The following is a 21090-nucleotide window of genomic DNA, read 5'->3' as shown; positions in this document are numbered from 1 at the left end:
AGGTATAGAGGGAGATAATCTAATAGAATATTTTCAAAGATGGATCCCGGAAAATTTGCAAATGAAAGAGGGAGATCGGTCAATTGAAATTGAACGGGCACATAGAGCTCTAAGATAAAAGCCAGAACACGACCAAAATCGCGATCAATTTTAATAAAACGTTTAAGATTTCAAGACAAAGAAAGGATTCTGCAGGCGGCTGCCCAAGCTGTCAAGAATAGAAAAGGGCCATTGATGATAGAAGGGAACAAAATTTTTTTCTACCCTGACATAAGTTATGAACTTTTGAAGAGAAGGAAGAAATTTAATCCAGTGAAAAAAGTCCTATGGAATCATGAGTATCAATTTATACTGCGCTATCCTGCAACCTTGAAAATTTTTTTGGCTGGCGGAGAAAAAAGATTTTTTTAATGATTACCGGGAGGCGGAGGAATTTGTGCGAGAATTTTTGAATACTCACCGGACACAAGAAGAAATCTTGGGGAGCGAGGTGGATTAAAGATGACGACTGGGACAGGGAATAGACTTGGCGGATTTTTAAAGGCGGAAGAATATATAAATATATTATTAATTATATGATAGAGGGGAAGAAATGTAAAAGTTTGAGGAATATTAGTTGGGAATAGTGACATTAAAGTTTTTTTTTATATATATATAAAAAAAATTTTTTTTTGTTACGGGGAGCTGGAAGAAATACTGATCAATCACTACGGGATTCGTGTGTGTAATCATGGCGACAGCCATGACCTGCAAAATGGAGGGGGGTAATGTTGCGGTTTTTTCCACTCACAACATTAGTAGGGGGGTATTTTGTTACTTTTTATATTTTATCTATCTTTTATTTCTTTCTTTTTGCCTGGATGATTGGGGGAGGGGGAAACACATAGCAACATGGTGAAGTTTAAAGAGATTCCCCAAGGAACGATGAGAGTTGAGATGTTAAGTAATGTTTTAGATTGGAGTAATTTTGTTAAGAATAATGACTAACTTATTGAATTTTTTGTGTTTTAATGTTAATGGGCCTAACGGACCGGTGGAAAAAAAAAGAATTTTAACACGTATTAAGAAAATGAAGGTAGATATAGCCTTCTTGCAGGAAACACACTTAACAGAAATAGAACATCAGAAATTAAAGAGAGACTGGGTGGGAAGTGTTATTGCAGCTTCATTTAATTCAAAAGCAAGGGGAGTAGCAATTTTGATCAATAAAACATTACCAATTAGAATACAAGATGTAATAACTGATTCTGTGGGGAGATATGTGATTATACACTGCCAACTCTTTTCAGAATTATGGATTCTCATGAATATTTATGCACCAAATGAAAATGATGCAAAATTTATACAAGAAGCCTTTTTGAATTTGGTTGATGCACATGATAAAATATTAATAGGTGGAGACTTTAACTTTTGTGTAGACCCAGTCTTAGATAGATCAACCAAGGCTGTTACAAAATCGAAAGTAGTAAAACTAACCTTATTATTGATGAAAGATTTAAATTTGATTGATATATGGAGAAGAATTAACCCCAAAGAAAGAGACTATTCATTCTATTCTAATAGACATAAAACTTACTCAAGGATAGATTTTTTCCTATTATCAATGAATATTCAAGACAGAGTGAAAAATATGGAATATAAAGCGAGAATATTGTCAGATCATTCTCCTTTATTAATGACAATAATAATGATGGATAAGGAAGAAGCGACTTATAAATGGAGATTTAATTCAATATTATTAAAACGTCAAGATTTTTGTGATTTTATTTAAAAAGAGATCCAATTTTTTTTGGATACAAACTCTCATTCAGTTGATGATAAATTTGTATTATGGGATGCAATGAAAGCATAAGTAAGGGGTCAGATAATAAGTTCTACTTCTAAAATTAAGAAGGAATATATGGTAGAACTAGACCAATTGGAAAAAGAGATTACAAAATTAGAAAAAGAATCTCAAAGACATATGATAGGAGAAAAACGAAGACAACTTGTCAATAAGAAGCTACAATATAATACGCTTCAGACATACTGAACGGAAAAAGCAATCATGAGAACTAAGCAAAGGTATTATGAGTTAGGTGAGAGATCACACAAAATTCTTGCTTGTGTTAAGTACCCTGTAACTGGGTTGCCAAACCAGCAGAAATGGAACACTTGTTGGAGTCTGGATTACTAGGAACTAATAAAAGTTTTATTAAAGCCATAAGTAATATAGTGCCCTAATCGTAAGGATATCAATGTAACAGGTTAGCAATGATAATACACACATATACACAGAAATAGGGTAATAGGAATCAACCAAGCTCTATCGCAGTCTAGGGGTAAAATGATCAGTCTTAAGTGAAGCAGAGTTCAGTTCAGCTTAGTGCAGTTCGCAGTAATTGCTGTTGTTGTACCGTTGGAGCGAGAGAGATGCAATTTGGTTCAGGCAGACCTTTGACCTCTTTGCAGTTGGTTTCGGGCAGACCCTTTTATGTCTTCTAATCCCCGCTGTGGTCACCGACTGTGACCCCTCCGTTCCGGATACGATCGTTCTTCCACAGTGAACCCCAGCGGACACACACCCCAGGTTCCCACCGATCGTAACTTTACACCCTGTAAGCCTCTGGTCAGTTCCCGCGAACGGGACCTTCAAACTCCCACCACTTGTTAGGGTACACTGCTCTTTCCAGGGTCTCGTGGTCTCGTGGTGTGTCGCGTGCCTTAGCAAACCTGCTCTTTTTATCCCCCTGCTGGGGTATCACCTGTCCATCAAACTTCAAACAGTTCATGTTCAAAGCATCCGGTCTGTCAATATTCTGAATTGTGTTTCTTTTCCGTTAATCCCTCTCTTCTCTCTTATTAGCATTTTGAATGTTTCTCCATTGTCTTTCTTATCTCTCTCATTAGCATCAATTGTCCAATAGCTTTGCTTGGCATCACACTTGGCAGTTGAAAACAGAACAGGCTTCCAAAACGATAAATGCAATTAGAACAAGTACAAATAAAATTACTTATAAACCTTTAGAAATTAATGAAACCTTTAAAAGTTTCTACTCTGAATTATATCAATTGGAATCACAAAATTATGTTAATGAGATAGAAAGATTTTTATGACAAATAACTCTTCCAAAATTGAATTCGAAAGAACAGAAGGGATTAGATATGCCTTTTTCATTAAAAGAGGTTGAAGAAGCTTTAGGATCACTTCAAAGTAATAAATCTCCAGGAGAGGATGGTTTTCCGCCTGAATTTTATAAAAAGTTTAAAGATTTATCAATTTCTCCTTTTATGGAGTTAATATGTCAAGCGGAAAAAACACATAAACTTCCAGAATCTTTCTCAACAGCGATTGTAATAGTATTGCCAAAAAAAAAGAGATCCTTTAAAACCAGCATCATATAGCCCTTATTCTCTGTTGAACACGGATTATAAAATAATAGCAAAAATTTTATCTAGTAGATTATCTAAATAATTGCCAAAATTAATACATATGGATCAAACAGGATTTATTAAAAATAGATAATCGGCAGATAATGTAACTCGGCTACTTAGTATAATTCATTTAGCACAAAAGAGGGAAGAAAAGAGTATGGTAGTAGCTTTGGATGCAGAAAAAGTATTTGATAGATTGGAATGGGATTTTTTATTTAAAGTATTAGAAAAATATGGGTTAGGAGTACCTTTTATAAACTGGATTAAAACCTTAAACACTAATCCTAACGCTAAAGTAGTGACAAACAGTCAAATTTCAACACCATTCCAGTTAAAAAGGTCAACTAGACAAGGTTGTCCATTATCACCTGCTTTATTTGTATTGGCGATAGAACCATTAGCAGAATTAATTAGAATTGATTCAGATATTGGGGGTTTTAGAGTTAATCGGGAGGAATATAAGATTAATTTATTTGCTGATGATTCGATTTATTTAACAAACCCACTGCATTCGTTACGTAAACTATCTTCTAGATCGGAAGAATATGGGAAAGTATCAGGGTATAAAATAAAGTGGGATAAAAGTGAAATCTTATCTCTTACTAAAGGAGACTATAGTCAATGTCGTTTAGCAACCCAATTTAGATGGCCGATAAATGGTATAAAGTATATAGGTATAAGAGCTGATAATGATATAAAGAATTGATATAACGTTTGTAAATTTAATTATTTACTATTATTGAAAAAAATTCAAGAAGATCTTGACAAATGGATGATATTACCAATAGCATTAGTGGGTAGAGTCAATTCTGTAGAAATGAATATATTTCCTAGATTACAGTAATTATTTCAAACACTACCAATACAACTGCCACAGAAATTTTTTCAAGAGTTAAATAAATGTATGAGGAAATTTCTTTGGAAAGGTAAGATGTCAAGAATATCATTGGAAAACTTGACATGGAAATTTGAGTTAGGAGGGTTACAACTTCCAAATTTTAAGAATTATTATAAAGCAAATCAACTTAGATTTATTGCATCTTTCTTCCACAAACAAAAACCGACATGGATTAGAATAGAATTAGATAAGATAGGAGAAAATACACCCGAAGATTTTATATATAAATGGGAATCTGAATGACTACGGGAAAAGAAAGAATCTCCTATATTAAAACATTTGATTGATCTATGGAATAAGATAAATGTTGATGATGAAATAAAGAAATCTTTATTAGCAAGGAGATCTTTGATTCAAAACAGACTTATTCCTTTTACAATGGATAATCAACTTTTATATAATTGGTACCAAAAAGGGGTTAGATGTACAGGAGACTGTTATGAAGGAGGTATATTGATGTCATTTGAACAATTGAAGAATAAATATAAAATATCAAATAACACTTCCTTTTGTTGCTTTCAATTAAGGGCTTATTTAAGAGATAAACTGGGTCAAATAATGTTTTTGCCGAAACCTAATGAAATTGAAACTTTAATTCAAAAAGGAAAAATTAAAAAAATTATTTCTTTTGTGTATAATCTGATTCAAAAACAGACACTTAAACAAGGAATCCATAAGTCAAGACAAAAATGGGAAACAGATATGAATATTAATATTGATGAAACAAATTGGTCAAGACTATGTCTTGACAGGTGTGACAAATACAATAAATGTTCGACTCAGATTAATACGATATAATTTTTTACGCCAATTATATATTACACTGCAAAAAATAAATAGATTAAATTCAAACTTATCTGATCAATGTTTTCAGTGTAATCAAGAAATTGGTACTTTTTTACATTCTACTTGGTCCTGTTCTAAAATTCACCCTTTTTGGATACATTTAAGAGTTTTATTGGAGCAAATTATTGGAACTCAACTTCCACATAACCCTATATTATTTTTATTAGGTGACATTGAAGGGATAAAACCGAAACTTAAATTGAATAAATACCAGAAAGAATTTATAAAAATTGCATTGGCAGTAGCCAAGAAGGCTATTGTAGTTACTTGGAAATCAGATTCGTATTTAAGTATGGATTGTTGGAATAATGAAAATTTTAGCTGTGTTCCACTTGAAAAAATTACTTATAATTTAAGAAATAAATATGATACATTTTTGAATATTTGGCACCCTTATTTACAAAAGATAGGATTGTATATATAGGTGCTCCGATGATAAAGATGTTGGTCCTTTGGGAAAAGAAAGGAACGAATAAATATATTAAATTTATTTCGAATCCCATGGAGCATGTGGAGACCTTCTAATATCCAGGCAGTCTTTCTTCCTTTTTTTTCTTTCTCTTTTTCTTTCTTTTAGGTAGGGGTATGTATCGGTTGGAAGGGTTAAGGGGAGGGGGGAGGGTAGATATTACTATTCCATGTAATCAAGTCTGAAAATTCAATAAAAAATTATAAAAAAAAGTTGCTCAAACATCACAAATATGAGCATCTGTGTTCAGTTAGATGGGGCTCCTCAATGTTTGTTATTTTCAGGGGGGAAAGAAAATCTGGGATTCCTAGAATTAAAACATTTGCAAATCCTGGCGTTCTTGATTTGTTTCCAACTAGGTATAGGAAACTTGCCTGGTTCATGTTGTCCTTTCAAGGAAGGTGACAGTCCACTGGTGTGGCTGAATGTAATCTAGCTCAGTACTTAACAGTTAGCACAATAAATTTCTCAAAGTCTAAGTAAAATATTTTAGTGTTATGTATTTTTTGTAAAAGCGGAAGCTACACTGCAATTCAGGGAGTACTATTTCAGATGCCAGAAGGAGGTGGTTACCTGTTATTGATTGGAGGGAGATGCCTAGGTTATTGCCACAATCTGTTTGTCTCCTTTCTCGAATATGGTCACTATTAAAGCATCCCTGAGCTTGAGAGCAGTTGTTCTTTCCCCAGACCTTCAGAGGCAGGACATGTGTGTGATGCAGGAGTGCTGGTCTACCTTCCTTGAGGATCTCTGCTGGGATCCCATGAGGATCAGTGGCTTTGTTGCTTTTCAGGATCCTGATAGCATCATGGACCTCTTACATGTTGGGAGGTTCTCCCATGTCTTCTCTCACAGGTGTCTGGATGTTTTAGTTAGCAACCTCTGGGTCAGCTGTGCTGTCACGGTTAAGAAGTTCTTGAAAGTGCTCTCTCAATTGAACGTTGATATCCTTTGGATCATTTTGCAATTTCTTCCCGTCCTTTGAGTGCAGGGGGTTTAATCCGCAATAACTTGGACCGTTGAGTTCCTCCAGCATTTTAGACCATAGGACCATAAGACATAGGAGCAGAATTAGGCCATCGAGTCTGCTCCGCCATTCAATCATGGCCGATCCTTTTTTCTATCTCCTTCTCCCCGTAACCTTTGATGCCATGTCCAATCAAGAACCTATCAATATTATCTTAATATTGTCATTGTGTTGTCATTATCTTAATATTGGTATTAATATTGTCATTGTTCTTAAATACACCCAGTGACTTGGCCTCCACAGCTGCTTGTGGCAACAAATTCCACAAATTCACCACCTTTCTTTCTTTCCTTTTAAATCTTTTTTATTAACTTTCCAAAATTATACAGAATAACAATGTTGATACAGAGAGATTGGAATAGTCTTATTGTTGATAAGCATATACAAAAAAGGATTTCAAATAATACAAGTATGATAGTCTTCCAAACTCTTGATATATTTAATCATAGAGAAAAAAGAAATAAAAAGAAAAAAAATACAAAGAAAAACCCCAAAAAGAAACAAAAAAAAACCTAAATACTAAATCCAAAAAAAAGCAAACGGAACAAAACAAGGTTAGTCATTATCTTAAATCGAACGCGTTCAATAATGTTGTTAACTCTGCTCCTCTATTCATATATTTTAAGTTAATAAGAAGGATTCGGAAAGGTCAAATTACATCATATGAAAATGTTGAATAAATGGTTTCCAAGTCTCTTCAAATTTAACCGAAGGATCAAAAAAGTCACTTCTGATTTTTTCTAAATTTAAGCATAATATAGTTTGGGAAAACCATTGAAATGTAGGAGGAGGATTGGTCTCTTTCCAGTTCAATAAAATGGATCTTCTGGCCATTAAAGTAACAAATGCAATCATCCGACAGGCTGAAGAGGATAAAAATCTATGTTTTACCATTGGCAAACCAAAAATTGCCGTAATAGGATGGGGTTATAAATCAAAACGCAAAACTGTTGAGATAATATCAAAAATATCTTTCCAAAAGAGCACAGGACCAAAACATACAAGTTAAAGAAGCCACCTCAGAGTGACATCTGTCACAAATAGGGTTTATATAGGAATAAAAACGGGCTAATTTATCTTTAGACATATGGGCCCTGTGCATTACTTTAAGTTGTATTAACATATGTTTAGCATATATGCAGGAAGTACTGACTAATTGAAAAATTTTATCCCATTTCTCTATAGGTAGGCAAAGTTGAAGTTCCTTTTCCCATTCATTTTTGATTTTATCGGATATACCTGGCTGTAATTTCATAATTATATCATAAATAGATGCTATTAATCCCTTCTGAAAAGGATTTAAACCTAAAATTTTTTCAATGATATCAGTAGGGTATGAGATTGGGAAGGTAGGCAGCACGGTATTTAAAAAGTTTCTTATTTGCAAATATCTAAAAAAAAATGGGATCTGGGCAAATTAAATTTATTAGAAAGCTGTTCAAAAGACATGAAACAGTTATCCAGAAATAAGTCATGAAAACATGTTATACCTTTCGTTTTCCATATCAAAAAGGCTTGGTCCATAACCGAGGGTTGAAAAAAAAATTAGATATAAAAGGGCTTGATAATATTAATTCGCTCAAACCAAAAAATTTATGAAATTGAAATCATATTCGTAATGTATGTTTAATTATTGGATTAACCATTTGTTTATTCAATTTAGATAGTACGAAAGGAAGTGAAGTTCCTAAAATGGAAACCAAAGAGAACCCTTATACAGAGTAGCCTTCAAGGTTTACCCAATGTGGACTTGGAATTATACTACAATCTTGTGTCCAAAATATTAAATATCAAATATTAATTGCCCAGTAATAGAATCTTAGATTAGGCAGTGCTAAACCACCATCTTTCTTGGATTTATGTAAATATTTTTTACTTAACCTGGGATTTTTGTTCTGCCATATGTAAGAGGAAATTTTAGAATCAGTAGTGTCAAAAAAGGATTTAGGAATAAAAATTGGTATCGCTTGAAATAGATATAAAAATTTAGGTAAAATAATTATTTTAATAGCAGTAATTCGGCCAATCAGTGATAGAGACAATGGGGACCACTTAGTAATCAGTTGTTTAACCTGACTAGTTAACGGTAAAAGGTTAAACTTGAATAAATCCGTATGTCTCTTTGTAATTTTTACTCCCAAATACGTAAAATAGTCAGTAATCACTCTGAATGGAGAACATCTATAAATGGGAACCTGCATATTTAATGGAAAAAGTTCACTCTTACCTAGATTCAATTTATAACCAGAAAAACTACTGAACTGAGCAAGCAGAGTTAATACTGCCGGAATGGTAATTTGTAGTGGTAATTTATGTGTCTCATTTCCACGGGTAATGCCAAATATATTAGGGGAGTCATGAATAGCAATAGCTAGCAGTTCCAAGGCAATGTTGAATAGTAGTGGACTAAGAGGGCAACCCTGCCTAGTACCACAGAATAAATAAAAAAGGGGAGACTAATAATTAGTAAATACTGAAGCCAAAGGAGTAAGATATATCAATTTAATCCAAGATATAAATATCAGACTAAAATTAAGTTTCTCAAAGGTATTAAACAAATATATCCATTCGACTCTGTCAAAGACTTTTTCAGCGTCCAATGAAATGACACATTCTGGAGTTCTGGATGAAGGGGTATAAACAATGTTCATTAATCTCCTAATATTAAAAAAAGAGTAACGATTTTTAATAAATCCAGTCTGATCAGCAGAAATAATTTGAGGCAATACATTCTCCAATCTCATTGCCAATATTTTATACCTCCCTATATCAATCAGAATTTCATGGTGACTCCACTATAATGCATGAATTCTTAAAGAAATTGAATATTCCAAAATTATCATCCAATGAACGTTTAAAACCAGAGTCAGTCATAAAAGAGTTAATAAGAGTAGCCGAATTATTCAGAAGTACTTGATTGGACATGGATCTATCCATCAAAGGATTTAGACAACAGTTAAAATCTCCACCCATAATCAACATATAATCATTTAAATTAGGAAGAGTTGTAAAAAGATTCTTAAAAAATTCGGGACAGTCAACATTTGGGGCATAAACATTAAACATGACAACTTTTTTGGTAAATAACAAACCAGTAATTAACAAAAATCTACCATTCGGGTCTGAAACCATCTCATGATGCAAAAATGAAATTGACAGATCTATAAAAATAGGAGCGCCTCTACTTTGGCCTGTGAATTCGAGTGGTACTGTTGCTCCTTCCAGAACCTAAAAAAAGCGCTGACTATCCTCTTTCTGGACATGAGTTTCTTGTACAAAGATAATGTGAGCATTCATCCTATGGAATACTTTAAAACATTTTTTCCGTTTAATCAGGTGGTTTAAATCATTTGTATTCCAAGAAACCAAATTAATAATCTTATCCATAGTACTGAACTTGAGCATAAGGTATGTAAAGGGTTAACCAGAGTACAAACTCATGTCCCCGGAAGAGGAAAGAAGGTCCAAAGAGGAACCGGAAGTCACAACATTTCAGACATTTTGGTAGTTTCAGGTCAGCCCTTTTAAAAAGAAAAACTAAATTGAAAATAAGAATAAAAATGCCACCCTCCCTCCCGCAAAAACCCAGAAAAAAGCCAGAAAGTGGCCAGTGCTAAATCTACAGCTAGCTCTAACTCCATCTTTCCAGAAGGCAACCCAAAAGAAATATGTTTATCATAGGAAATACCACCCATGGTTAAAAAAGTGAAAGAAAAGTTACTATGAATATAAGGAAAAGATTACAACAATTACAAAAGTAGAATAGTACTTCTTACACATATTTCAAAAAAAAAGACCAAGCGCCACTTCGTATTATTAGTTTTTCGTATATAAGTGATCAGAAGTGACGCAAGAAGAAGAGAGAATTCTCGGAAGAAGAAGGAAGCAATCCACCATCTTAAAATATAATACTTCTCCAGTAACGTTTTGAAAAAAAAGGAAAACAAACATTAAAACTATAATTAATTTGCTCTCAAAAGGAAAAAATATTAGAAGTGAGATATACAAAATCACTAACAAAAAAGCGTACTATCATTTAAGAATGTAAAAAGTACCTACACTACGAGATCAAGGCAAAAACCCTCAGAATATAAAATTCTAATTCTATAAACTGAATGTTAGCTCTTTCTTTAAAAAAAAGGAAACGAAAATCAGATCGAAGAAAAGGAAAAAAAACTGTGCATTAATTAATCCTCAGCAGGAGAAGACATATAGTCGAGAAAACTTTGAGCTTCGGTCGGAGTTTTAAACAAACGACGAGAGTTGTTTCGCATAACAACTCTCAGACAGGCTGGGAACAGCAATGCTATTTTATAGCCCTGACGATAAAATTCTGACATCTGTGGTTTAAAAGCCATCCGTTCTTTCAATACTTCTTGGCTGAAATCTTTAACAATTCGAAATTTAAAACTTTGAAACTCAATCATGCCTTTCTGCCGAGCGGCTCAAATCACTTGTTCCTTAATACGAACATAGTGAAACGGAATGATGACTGGCCTGGGTCTGGCTTGTTTCGCCGGTTTAAAACGTAAAGAACGGTGTGCACGGTCTAACAGTGGGGGTTCCTCCAATATATCTGACCAAACACATCCACTAACAATTTAGAAAAGTATTTAGTAGGATCTCCCATCACAACATCTTCAGGAAAACCGATTATTCGCAGATTCTGTTGTCGAGAGCGAAATTCAAGATCAATAGTCTTGGCTTTATAATGCTCCAACTGTTGAGTTACGGAAGTTAAATTTTTTTCAAGAGCTTCAATTTTTCGATCTCTTTTGCAGCCATCTTCGTCTAGTTCCGAGATTCTAATTTGTTGTTGATCGATTTCACATCTGAACGATTTAATATCATCTTGAGTCGTCTTCACCACTCCTTCAATTACGGCGCGTCTTTGATTAATTGTAGTCTCTAGAAGTTTCCTCCATTGCTTCAACAGTTAGTGTAGTCTCTTTCGATGCTTCAGGATCACCATTTTTTTTTCCGTTCCTGCCGGAGTCCTTTCCGTTTTTAACTTCTCGTGCTCTGGTATGCATTTTCAGTAAGTAAAAGTCGAAGTTCAAAGATATATTTGTAGTATAGATCCTTTAGTGTAAGTATAGGTAAAGTAAATAAGAGTGGTTACATGTAAAAAAGATAAAGGGAATGGAGCGACACCAAGTACAGCTCACTCCATGAGCGCTCCCCTGGAAAGTCCTTCACCACCCTTTGGCTAAAAATTTCTCCATCTCTCTGTTTTGAAAGGGTGCCCCTCTCTCCTGAGACTGTACCCTCTTGTCCTAGACTCTCTCACTCTCTTAGGGTGCAGTTCCTCTGGTCCGGGTGACTTATGTACCTTTAGGTCTTTCAGCTTTTTGAGCACCTTCTGTCTTGTGACAGTAACTGCACCCTGTAACAGCAACTGTACCCTAGGGTTCTGAAAGAGGTTTTGTGTTTGTTGTGTGGATTTCCAGCAATTGCAGATTTTCTCTTGTTCGTATCCCCTTTTGCCTATCACCTGTCCAGCTCTTGGCTCTATCCCTCCCCCTCCTGTCTTCTCCTATCATTTCAGATCTCCCCCTCCCCCTCCAACTTTCAAATCCCTTACTCACCCTTCCTTCAGTTAGTCCTGACGAAGGGTCTCGGCCTGAAACGTCGACTGCACCTCTTCCTACAGATGCTGCCTGGCCTGCTGCGTTCACCAGCAACTTTGATATGTGTTGCTTGAATTTCCAGCATCTGCAGAATTCCTGTTGTTAGCCTCGTAATTCCCCTTACTCCAATTAAATGCTTTTCTGACTTGTTTGTTCCTATCTCTCTCCAATGCTATTGTAAAGGAGATAGTATTATGATCACTATCTCCAAAATGCTCTCCCACTGAGAGATCTGACACCCGATCAGGTTCATTTCCCAATGCCAAATCAAGTACAGCCTCTCCCCTTGTAGGCTTATCTACATATTGTGTCAAGAAACCTTCCTGAACACACCTAACAACCTCCACCCCATCTAAACCCCTTGCTCTAGGGAGATACCAATCAATATTTGGGAAATTAAAATCTCCCATCAGGACAACTCTGTTATTATTACACCTTTCCAGGATCTGTTTCCCTATCTACTCCTCGATAGCCCTGTTACTATTGGGTGGCCTATAAAAAACACCGACTAAAGTTATTGACCTCTTCCTGTTCCTAACCTCCACCCACAGAGACTCGGTAGACAATCCATCCATGGCGTCCACCTATCCTGCAGCCGTGACACTATCTCTGATCAACAGTGCCACGCCCCCACCTCTTTTGCCTCCCTCCTGTTCTTTCTGAAACATCTTAAGTTTGGCACTTGAAGTAACTATTCCTGTCCCTGAGCCATCCATGTCTCTGTAATGGCCACCACATCATAGCTCCAAGTGCTGATCCACACTCTAAGCTCATCCACTTTGTTCATAATACTCCTTGCGTTAAAATAGACACCTCAAACCGTCGGTCTGAGTGCGCCCCTTCTCTGTCACCTGCCTATCCTCCCTGTCACACTGTCTTCTCTATTTGTGAGCCAACCGCCTGTTCCCCAGTCTCTTCAGTTCGGTTTCCACCCCCCAAGTTTAAACTCTCCCCAGTAGCCTTAGCAAACCTCCCTGCCAGGATATTGGTCCCCCTGGGTTTCAAGTGCAACCCGTCCTTTTTGTACAGGTCACACCTGCCCCAAAAGAGGTCCCAATAATCCAGAAATCTGAATCCCTACCCTCACTCCAATCCATCAGTCACGCATTTATCCTCCACGTCATTGTATTCCTATACTCATTGTTGATCAATGGTCTTTTATAAATGATTTAATTTTAACAAAGGTGTAAATAATTTCAAACCATTTGGCCTGAGAGTTTTCAGTCAGGAAGCTACATGTGCAAAATTATGACAGTGTGGGTCAAGTCTTGAAAGCAAAGGCTTTTCCAGGTATAAGAGATTGGTTTAGACTGAAATTTGACATATGGTTAAGACCATGTGCTTGCCTTAGTAATTAAATTAAAATAGTGTATTTAATACTGATTAATATTTAAATGTTTCTTAAATGGTTTTGTGTTCAAACCACGTGTTGTTGCTGTATTTGTGCTAATTTTGTAAAAGGCAAGTTACCATTTTGAGAAAAGATCAAAATTTTCAGCTGTATTAAATTGCTAAATTTCCATTGCAGTGTAAAAGCAATGTTTATACTGTTGAGCCCCCGCCCCCCATAGGGAAATGTAGGGAAAAAACACATACATAAAAATAGAATCATTAAATTTAAAATTGCATTCAGATCATACTGATCAAAAATTTAAAGAAAACAAGGATTGTATGGTTATTAATGTGTGCAAAATGTCCTTCATTCCTGACGGATTTACTAGCAAGTTGATGCACCTAATTTGAATATGTATTTAAGACCTTTGTTAAATTTAGTAGCCCATATTTTTGGCTAGATGACAGATCATCAAGCTGTTTTGGTGATTGTGTACTTGATGATATTAATAACAATACCTGTCAAAGGGTCTGCCTGGCAACTGTTAATGAGTTCAGAGATGCCAGTCTTGGCCTTCTGAAAGGTCACAGTGTGTGGTGAACTTAAATATAAAAACAAACTTGCTTTTTTATTAAGCATTAGTTGTGATAACCACCAGAACTAGACAGTTTTGCTACAACTGATGGGTTTCAAGAGGCAGGTGCATATCATTGGACATCCACAATGAGAAAATTGTCTGTCATGATACAATGCACTCAACAACTCATGCATAAAGCGTTATGTGTTATGTAAAAGTTCATAGGTCTACCAATTGTAACATGTACATTCTGGTCAGAAACTGAGCATGAAAATTAAATGATCTCATTGCTAGTTCTCAGTCAGATAAATTGCAAGGCACTGCTAATGTAGATTATCTTTATTATAAGATATTGATCTATGACTGTGATTTTCAATATCAGATTCATTAATTACTTTTGAAGCCGCAGCAGCTTAATTTTCTTGCATTGGTTAATGAAGTTGCTTATTGAGGTGACATACAATGTTTAAGGTTCTCTTCTGAACTTTGTTTTCATTACGTTACAGTAATGTGTACATTAATAGTCCATCTCACTGATTTTCTTTCAGATGAAATGCCAATTATAGCTGTAATGGTGGCCCTCTCATCACTGCTAGTCATTGTGTTTATTATTATAGTACTTTATATGCTGAGGTAAGTGATTGATATAAACTGTACTAAAAAGATTTGTTGTACTTGTTTATTATTGTCCCAGATTGTTTCTAACTGCCTCTCACTGCCAAGGCTAGCTTGATAGACCTTTACATTCTTTTTACAAAAAGTGTGCAATGTATTTGAAAATTTTAGAAAATTACAGATGTTGGAAATCTGTTATAAAAAGCACAAAAATGTCTGGAAGTGTATGGTCATGCACTTGGTAGAAGAAATGAAAGGGTTGACTATCTTGTAAATGGACAAAAAACTGAAATACAAAGGGTCTTGGGATTCCTTGTGTAGGATTCCCTGAAGGTTAATTTGTAGGTTGAGTCTGTGCTGAGGAAGGCAAATGCAATGTTCGCATTCATTTCAAGAGGACTAGAGTATAAAAGCAAGGATGTAATGTTGAAGCTTTATGAAGCACTTGGGAGGCCACACTTTGAGAATTGTGAGCAGGTTTGGGCCCCTTATCTTCGAAAGGATGTCCTTAAATTGGAGGTTCAAAGGAGATTCATGAAAATGATTCCAGGATTGAATGGCTTGTCATATGAAGAGCATCTGATGGTGCTGGGCCTGTATTCATTAGAGTTTTGAACAATAAGGCGGACCTCTTGTAATCCCATCGAATGGTGTGAAGTCTTGGTAGAGTGGGTAATGGAAAGGATGTTTCCTGTGGTAAGAGAGTCTAAGACCAGAGGACACACCCTTAGAATAGAGGAGCATGCAGCTGTGGAGGCCAGGTCTTTATGTTTATTTAAGGCAAAGGTTGATATATTCTTGATTAGTCAAGGCATAAAGGGATACAGGGAGAAGGCAGGTATTTCAGATGCACTTGAAGGTGTGATCTGCTGGTCTGCAGACTTGCTGGAGGAAGGTTGGATCAACCTAGATCTTTTTTTCTGGATGGAACATATAGGATGGGCTGAATGGTCTTTGTGTAACATTTTTAATGATATAGCAAATGCTATGAGACCTGACAAAGGGTTGAATATTCTTGGCTGTAGTCAGCAGTTCTAAAGGGTACGAGCAGCATTGAGTTGCTTGTAGATATGTATATCCTCAACTTAAGCAGACTCTACATAGAATCCTGGGGCAGAGCCTAAATCTGCTAAGAACTGTTAAGTCATCCTCCAATAGGTACTCCAAATCAAGAGATTAGGAGGAAAAGGTAAATTACTTTTTTCACCACTTTATAACAGATGAGTGTCTGTTTTGAAGTTGATGTTGTGGACAGGGTAAAACTGCAGTTTTTACATTTATTTGATATATATTTTGAACAGCCACCCAAGACTTTAATTTTTTGTTATGAACTTTGATTGAGGCCACCTGTAGAGCTGCATCTTCCAAATACAATTTATTGTCTAAACAAGGATTGGTTGCTTTAGCTTTGGGCATGTGAACTTTTCTTCTAAGCTTTTGTTTCAAGATCATTCATGACTTGTTTCTAGATGCTTATCTTGTCATTATTTTAATCCAGAAGAAAGCCATTTGGCTGATTGAGTCTACATTGGCTCCCAAAGGTGCAATCATATTAGACCCATTCCTTTTTTCACTATATTGCTGTATACAGCCCTAAACCTACTCTGTCTTACATATGCCCATTACCTCTCCTAAGATTCTTTCTGCCATTAGCCTACATCAAGGCATAATTTAAACCTGTCATTTAACCTATGAAGTAAGTTTTGGGATGTGGATGGAAAATGGAGCACTTGGTAGAAACCTTCTCAATCATAAAGAGAACAAGCAACCCTGCACATAATCCTGGATAAACACAACATTCTTACAGCAGAATTCATCTATGCACCACCTCACCCTATTGCAATCATGCTTGGATGAAATAACATTTTCTTTTTTAAAAATGTTGTTATCACATTAATAAATTATCTATCTACAGGTTTAAAAAGTATAAGCAGGCTGGAAGTCATTCAAATTCCTTCAGATTGTCCAACGGGAGAACAGATGATACAGGTTTGTTTATAAGTTAGATGGGGAATTAATAAATATATTGCTTTTTCATCATAAGAAGACAAATTTAATGATAGCTCTAAAATTATTGTGTTAATTTTCAGTAAGATATGAAAACATTTTACAACTGTTGAGCCAGAGTGTGTACTTAGTTGAGTTCATTGTTGAAAATAGCGTTTGCTTTGATTCTCTAAAAAGCAATCTTGAGCGTCATAGAATAATGCACAAGTATTTTCTTGCTATAGTGAAACTGTCTCTTTGAGCTACAAACTTTATTTCTTTATTAAATCATCAAGATTGATATGATTCATCAAAATTTTATTTGTTTTGAGGCTGTAAGTCAGAAACACAAATAAGTGGGTAGCTTTCTTTCCTTATTTTGAGTTTGATTGCTAGGTTTATATTATATAATAAGCAATCTTTTTTGGCAGAGCATTTGGGAAAATGACTTTGACCACGGCAGTGAACAAGTTGTCTTTCATCTACTCATCCCATAAAGGGTTTGATATGAATAACAGTACTGCCACATAAAACTTAGTTTCACACATCACCCAAAGTGTAGTATCTCTCGCGTTGCTCATTTGATATTGAACTGAAGACACAGTCATAATTACAGCAGTATCATTAGTATGTTATTGCACCATTATCTGGAGGCCTCGAATTTTGATATGGTGCCACTTAAATATCACAGTAGTGACAGGAAGCTTTATAGAATCATAGAAATTTTACGACTGACACTGAAGGAAGCCAACCAGTCCATCGTGGTTATGCCAGTCAAGTAAAATTTTGCACAAGTGTTATTCCTATGCCTTCCACTTGTAAGAGTTGTTGAGCTTAATGAAGTAACTTTTGCCTGAAGTGCAGAAAGAATTTTGTTTCAAGTTGATGAATAACATTCTTAAAAGTAGATAATTATTGTAAATTTTCTCTAGTGTACATAAGTGACAGGAGAAGGAATAAGGGTGGGCACGTGGCAGGACAATAAGTGGAGGAATGGAATTAATGGGGAAGCTCTTAGGAGCCATTACAGACTTGATCTGCCAAATGGCTGCCTCTTTGTCACAAGAAAATGAGAGCTATTCAGTCTAATCCCACCTTCCAAGTATTACGTCCATTGCAAAATACTGTCGGAGCAGTTTTCTTACAGTCAATATATGTGATACGTTAGGATTTTTGAGGTCGTACTTATTTTCCCTTAGTTTTGCTGTTTTAAAGAAATGTGGCATAAAAAGAATTGTTAGTGGTGGCATTTAATATTATTCAATAATAGTCCATCTTAACCCTTTCATTTGTTTGGATTAAAAATAAAATTTAAAAAGGAAGCTCTGCTGATCAAGTGTAAATTTACAACTAGTACAATTTCATAAGCAGGCTTAGTTACACAATAGTAAGTTCATTCAAACTACAATTTAAATACTTTTATCATAAAAAATTGTACACGGTCTTTTATGAAGTTCATGAATAGCTGTTTTCTAATTGTATGTAAACAATGCCAATTTAAGTTGTAAGTTGTTTTGCCAGTGTTAGATATGTTTACTGAAAAATACATCAAGCACAGTTTTACACAATATTGTGTGATCATATTCCAAGTAAAAAAAAACTTGCATTATTCTGTTTTCAAGCTCCTTTTTGTGTTCACTTCAGCAGCTTCTTTTGAGACCAACTCACTTAGTTCAGCTCTGGTAAAGTCATTATTATGTTCTCATTCTTTCTGTTCACCATTCCCTTACCATATATTTTTTAACTAAATCTTGCTTTTTATGTTACTGGCTAATTATTTCTTCTGCATTTGAAGTTTGTTTAGCATGCTATATGTACCATTGTGAATAATTGTGCTTTTTCTCATACGATCGGCATCTACATGATAATATAATTTTGGAAGCTGTGATGGCTAAAGTATCCAGCATAGTTAGAATTAAGTGCAATTGCAGTTCTTCAAGTCAAGTCAAGTCAAGTCACTTTTTATTATCATTTTGACCATAACTGCTGGTACAGTACACAGTGAAAACGAGACGACGTTTTTCAGGACCATGGTGTTACATGAAACAATACAAAAGCTACACTGAACTACATAAAACAAAACAAAAACTACACTAGACTACAGACCTACCCAGGACTTAAAGCTCTAATCAGACTAAAACCTCCTCACAACTGGTCAGGTATGGGATAGTCTGCACCAGGATTATCATAATTCAGCACATACGGCTTCAAATCCACTTACTTACGAAGAAATAGTTTTTTTCTCATATAACTAGCAATGCAGCTCATGGATGTTGAAACACAAAAAGGGTCATGCTTTTTTTTTGCTTAAACAGAAATAGTTATTGTTGGAACTGACAACACATTTTTTGTGGAACAGATTCCACGTGAGACTGGATACAGATATAACAAGTTTCTTATTCAGTTGAAGCAACCATGCTTGAGAAAACCTCTGATGCGAGAGTCCTTCAGCTCGTTAGTATTTAGATTCAGATTAGTTTATTGTCACATATTTAAGGGTGCAATGAAATTTTTTGCTCATGTGAAACTCACAAATAATACATTAATCTTTATACACTTAAGGCAGAGATAATGATTGACAGTTTACAAGTGATAATATGATCATACATGGGTATCGCTTGTGTGCAGGTGACAACACAACCCACACCTTCAGTCTTTAATGTTACTTTCAATACCCTGAATGTAGGCCAGGGTGGAAAGCATTTTGTTCTGTTATTCAGACTTCTATCCCTGTGACTTGTGGTTCTCAATCACAGAGTCCTTTCTTCAGCCTAGTCTCCCAACATAATAAATTGCCTGTGCTGGATGCATTTTGCTGAATCTTCTCTAATTGACTGGTGTGGCTTGAATTGCCTGCAATGAACTAATGACTCCCCAGTTGCTGGCTTTTGACAAATGGCTCAGCAGGTTTTGCAAAGACTGAGCCTACACATCAAATCATTCTGAATAATCTTGATAATATGGGATAAGGCCATCCATTTAGTTGTATCACTATTTGCATATGTCATATAGTACTGTTGTAAAATGCCAACTCATTAATTTCCTATGGCTGGAAACTGGAATTTACCTGCTTTTGACTATATCTAAATCTATTTCAAATACAGGAATCAATCATAATTGACCTGCTGGTCAACTGTACTCAGCAATTCTAATCTGTGGAGCACCTGTCTCATCATCTAATTTCCCTGAAGACCCTCTACCTCTTTAAAAAATTGCTGATCATTTACCGCGTGTTTCAATGAGTATAGGTTTACAACCACCCGGAATAGCAGTTTAGTAGATTGATATCCACTTTACTAAAATGCTTCACCAAATCACTACCAGTGGGATCATTTGATTATGCTATGTGACTCCTGCAGAACATTTTACATCACCTTAATACTTCAACAATGACTCCAAAACCTAAATTCTTCGTCCCCTTAATATGTAAGGTATATAGAAAAAAAAAGCTTTTTTTTTCCAGCTTATCCACTGAGTTAGGCTGATAAAACAGATTTTAAGGTTGGGTAGATCCAGAATTGCATATCATCCTTAATTTAACATGTATATCTGTCATGACTCACTTAATATCACTGGTTCTATGTCATAGTACCATCACTTGAAGGTGAGAATGTAAGGCGTAGGAGCATAATTAGGCGATTTGGTCCAGTGAGTCTGCTCCACCATTAAATCCATGTCCAGTCAAGAATCTGTAAATACTCCCAACGACATGGCCTCTACAGCGCTTGTGGTCACAAATTCACCACTCTCTGGCTAAACGCCTGCCTATCCTGAGGCTGTGCCCTCTCATCCTAGACTCCCTCACCATGGGAAACATCCTTTCCACATCTGCTCTGTCTAGGCCTTCCAAAATTTGAAAGGTTTCAATGAAATCCCCTCTCCCATCCTTCTAAATTCCAGTCCCAAAGTACAGACCATCAAACATTTCTCATATGATAACCTTTTCATTCCTGGAATCATCCTTGTGAAGCTTCTCTGAACCCTCTGCCATACCAACACATCTTTTCTTAGATGAGGAACCCAAAACTGTTCAAAATACTCAAGGTGAGGCCTCAGCAGTGCCTTATAAAACCTCAGCATCACATTCCTGTTCTTGTATTCTAGACCTCTTGAAATGAGCACTAACATTGTATTTGCTTTCCTCACCACCGACTCTACTTGCAAGTTAACCTTTGGGTTCTTTTGCACAAGGATTTTCTTCCTGTTTAGCAAATTGTCTACAAATTTATTTCTTCTACCAATGTGTATGACCATGCATTTTCCAACATTGTATTTTATTTCCATTTTCTTGCCCA

The 21090-nt window shown here is 35.6% G+C and overlaps 1 protein-coding gene across 2 annotated transcripts in view; it reads left to right on the top strand.

Moving 5' to 3' along the window:
* The window catches only part of LOC140196836 (receptor-type tyrosine-protein phosphatase alpha), a 202387-nt gene that overhangs the window by 115374 nt on the left and 65923 nt on the right, over positions 1 to 21090 (top strand). For both annotated transcript variants that reach the window (XM_072256682.1, XM_072256681.1), the window contains 2 exons: positions 14743 to 14827; positions 16725 to 16798. In XM_072256682.1, the coding sequence (XP_072112783.1) occupies positions 14743 to 14827; positions 16725 to 16798 (159 nt within the window). The remainder of the gene's footprint in view (positions 1 to 14742; positions 14828 to 16724; positions 16799 to 21090) is intronic.

This window comes from Mobula birostris, chromosome 4 (assembly GCF_030028105.1).
Source record: "Mobula birostris isolate sMobBir1 chromosome 4, sMobBir1.hap1, whole genome shotgun sequence".
NCBI classification, from domain to species: Eukaryota; Metazoa; Chordata; class Chondrichthyes; order Myliobatiformes; family Myliobatidae; genus Mobula; species Mobula birostris.
The sequence above is the reverse complement of the archived record's forward strand: the minus strand, read 5'-3'. Positions and strand labels throughout refer to the sequence as shown.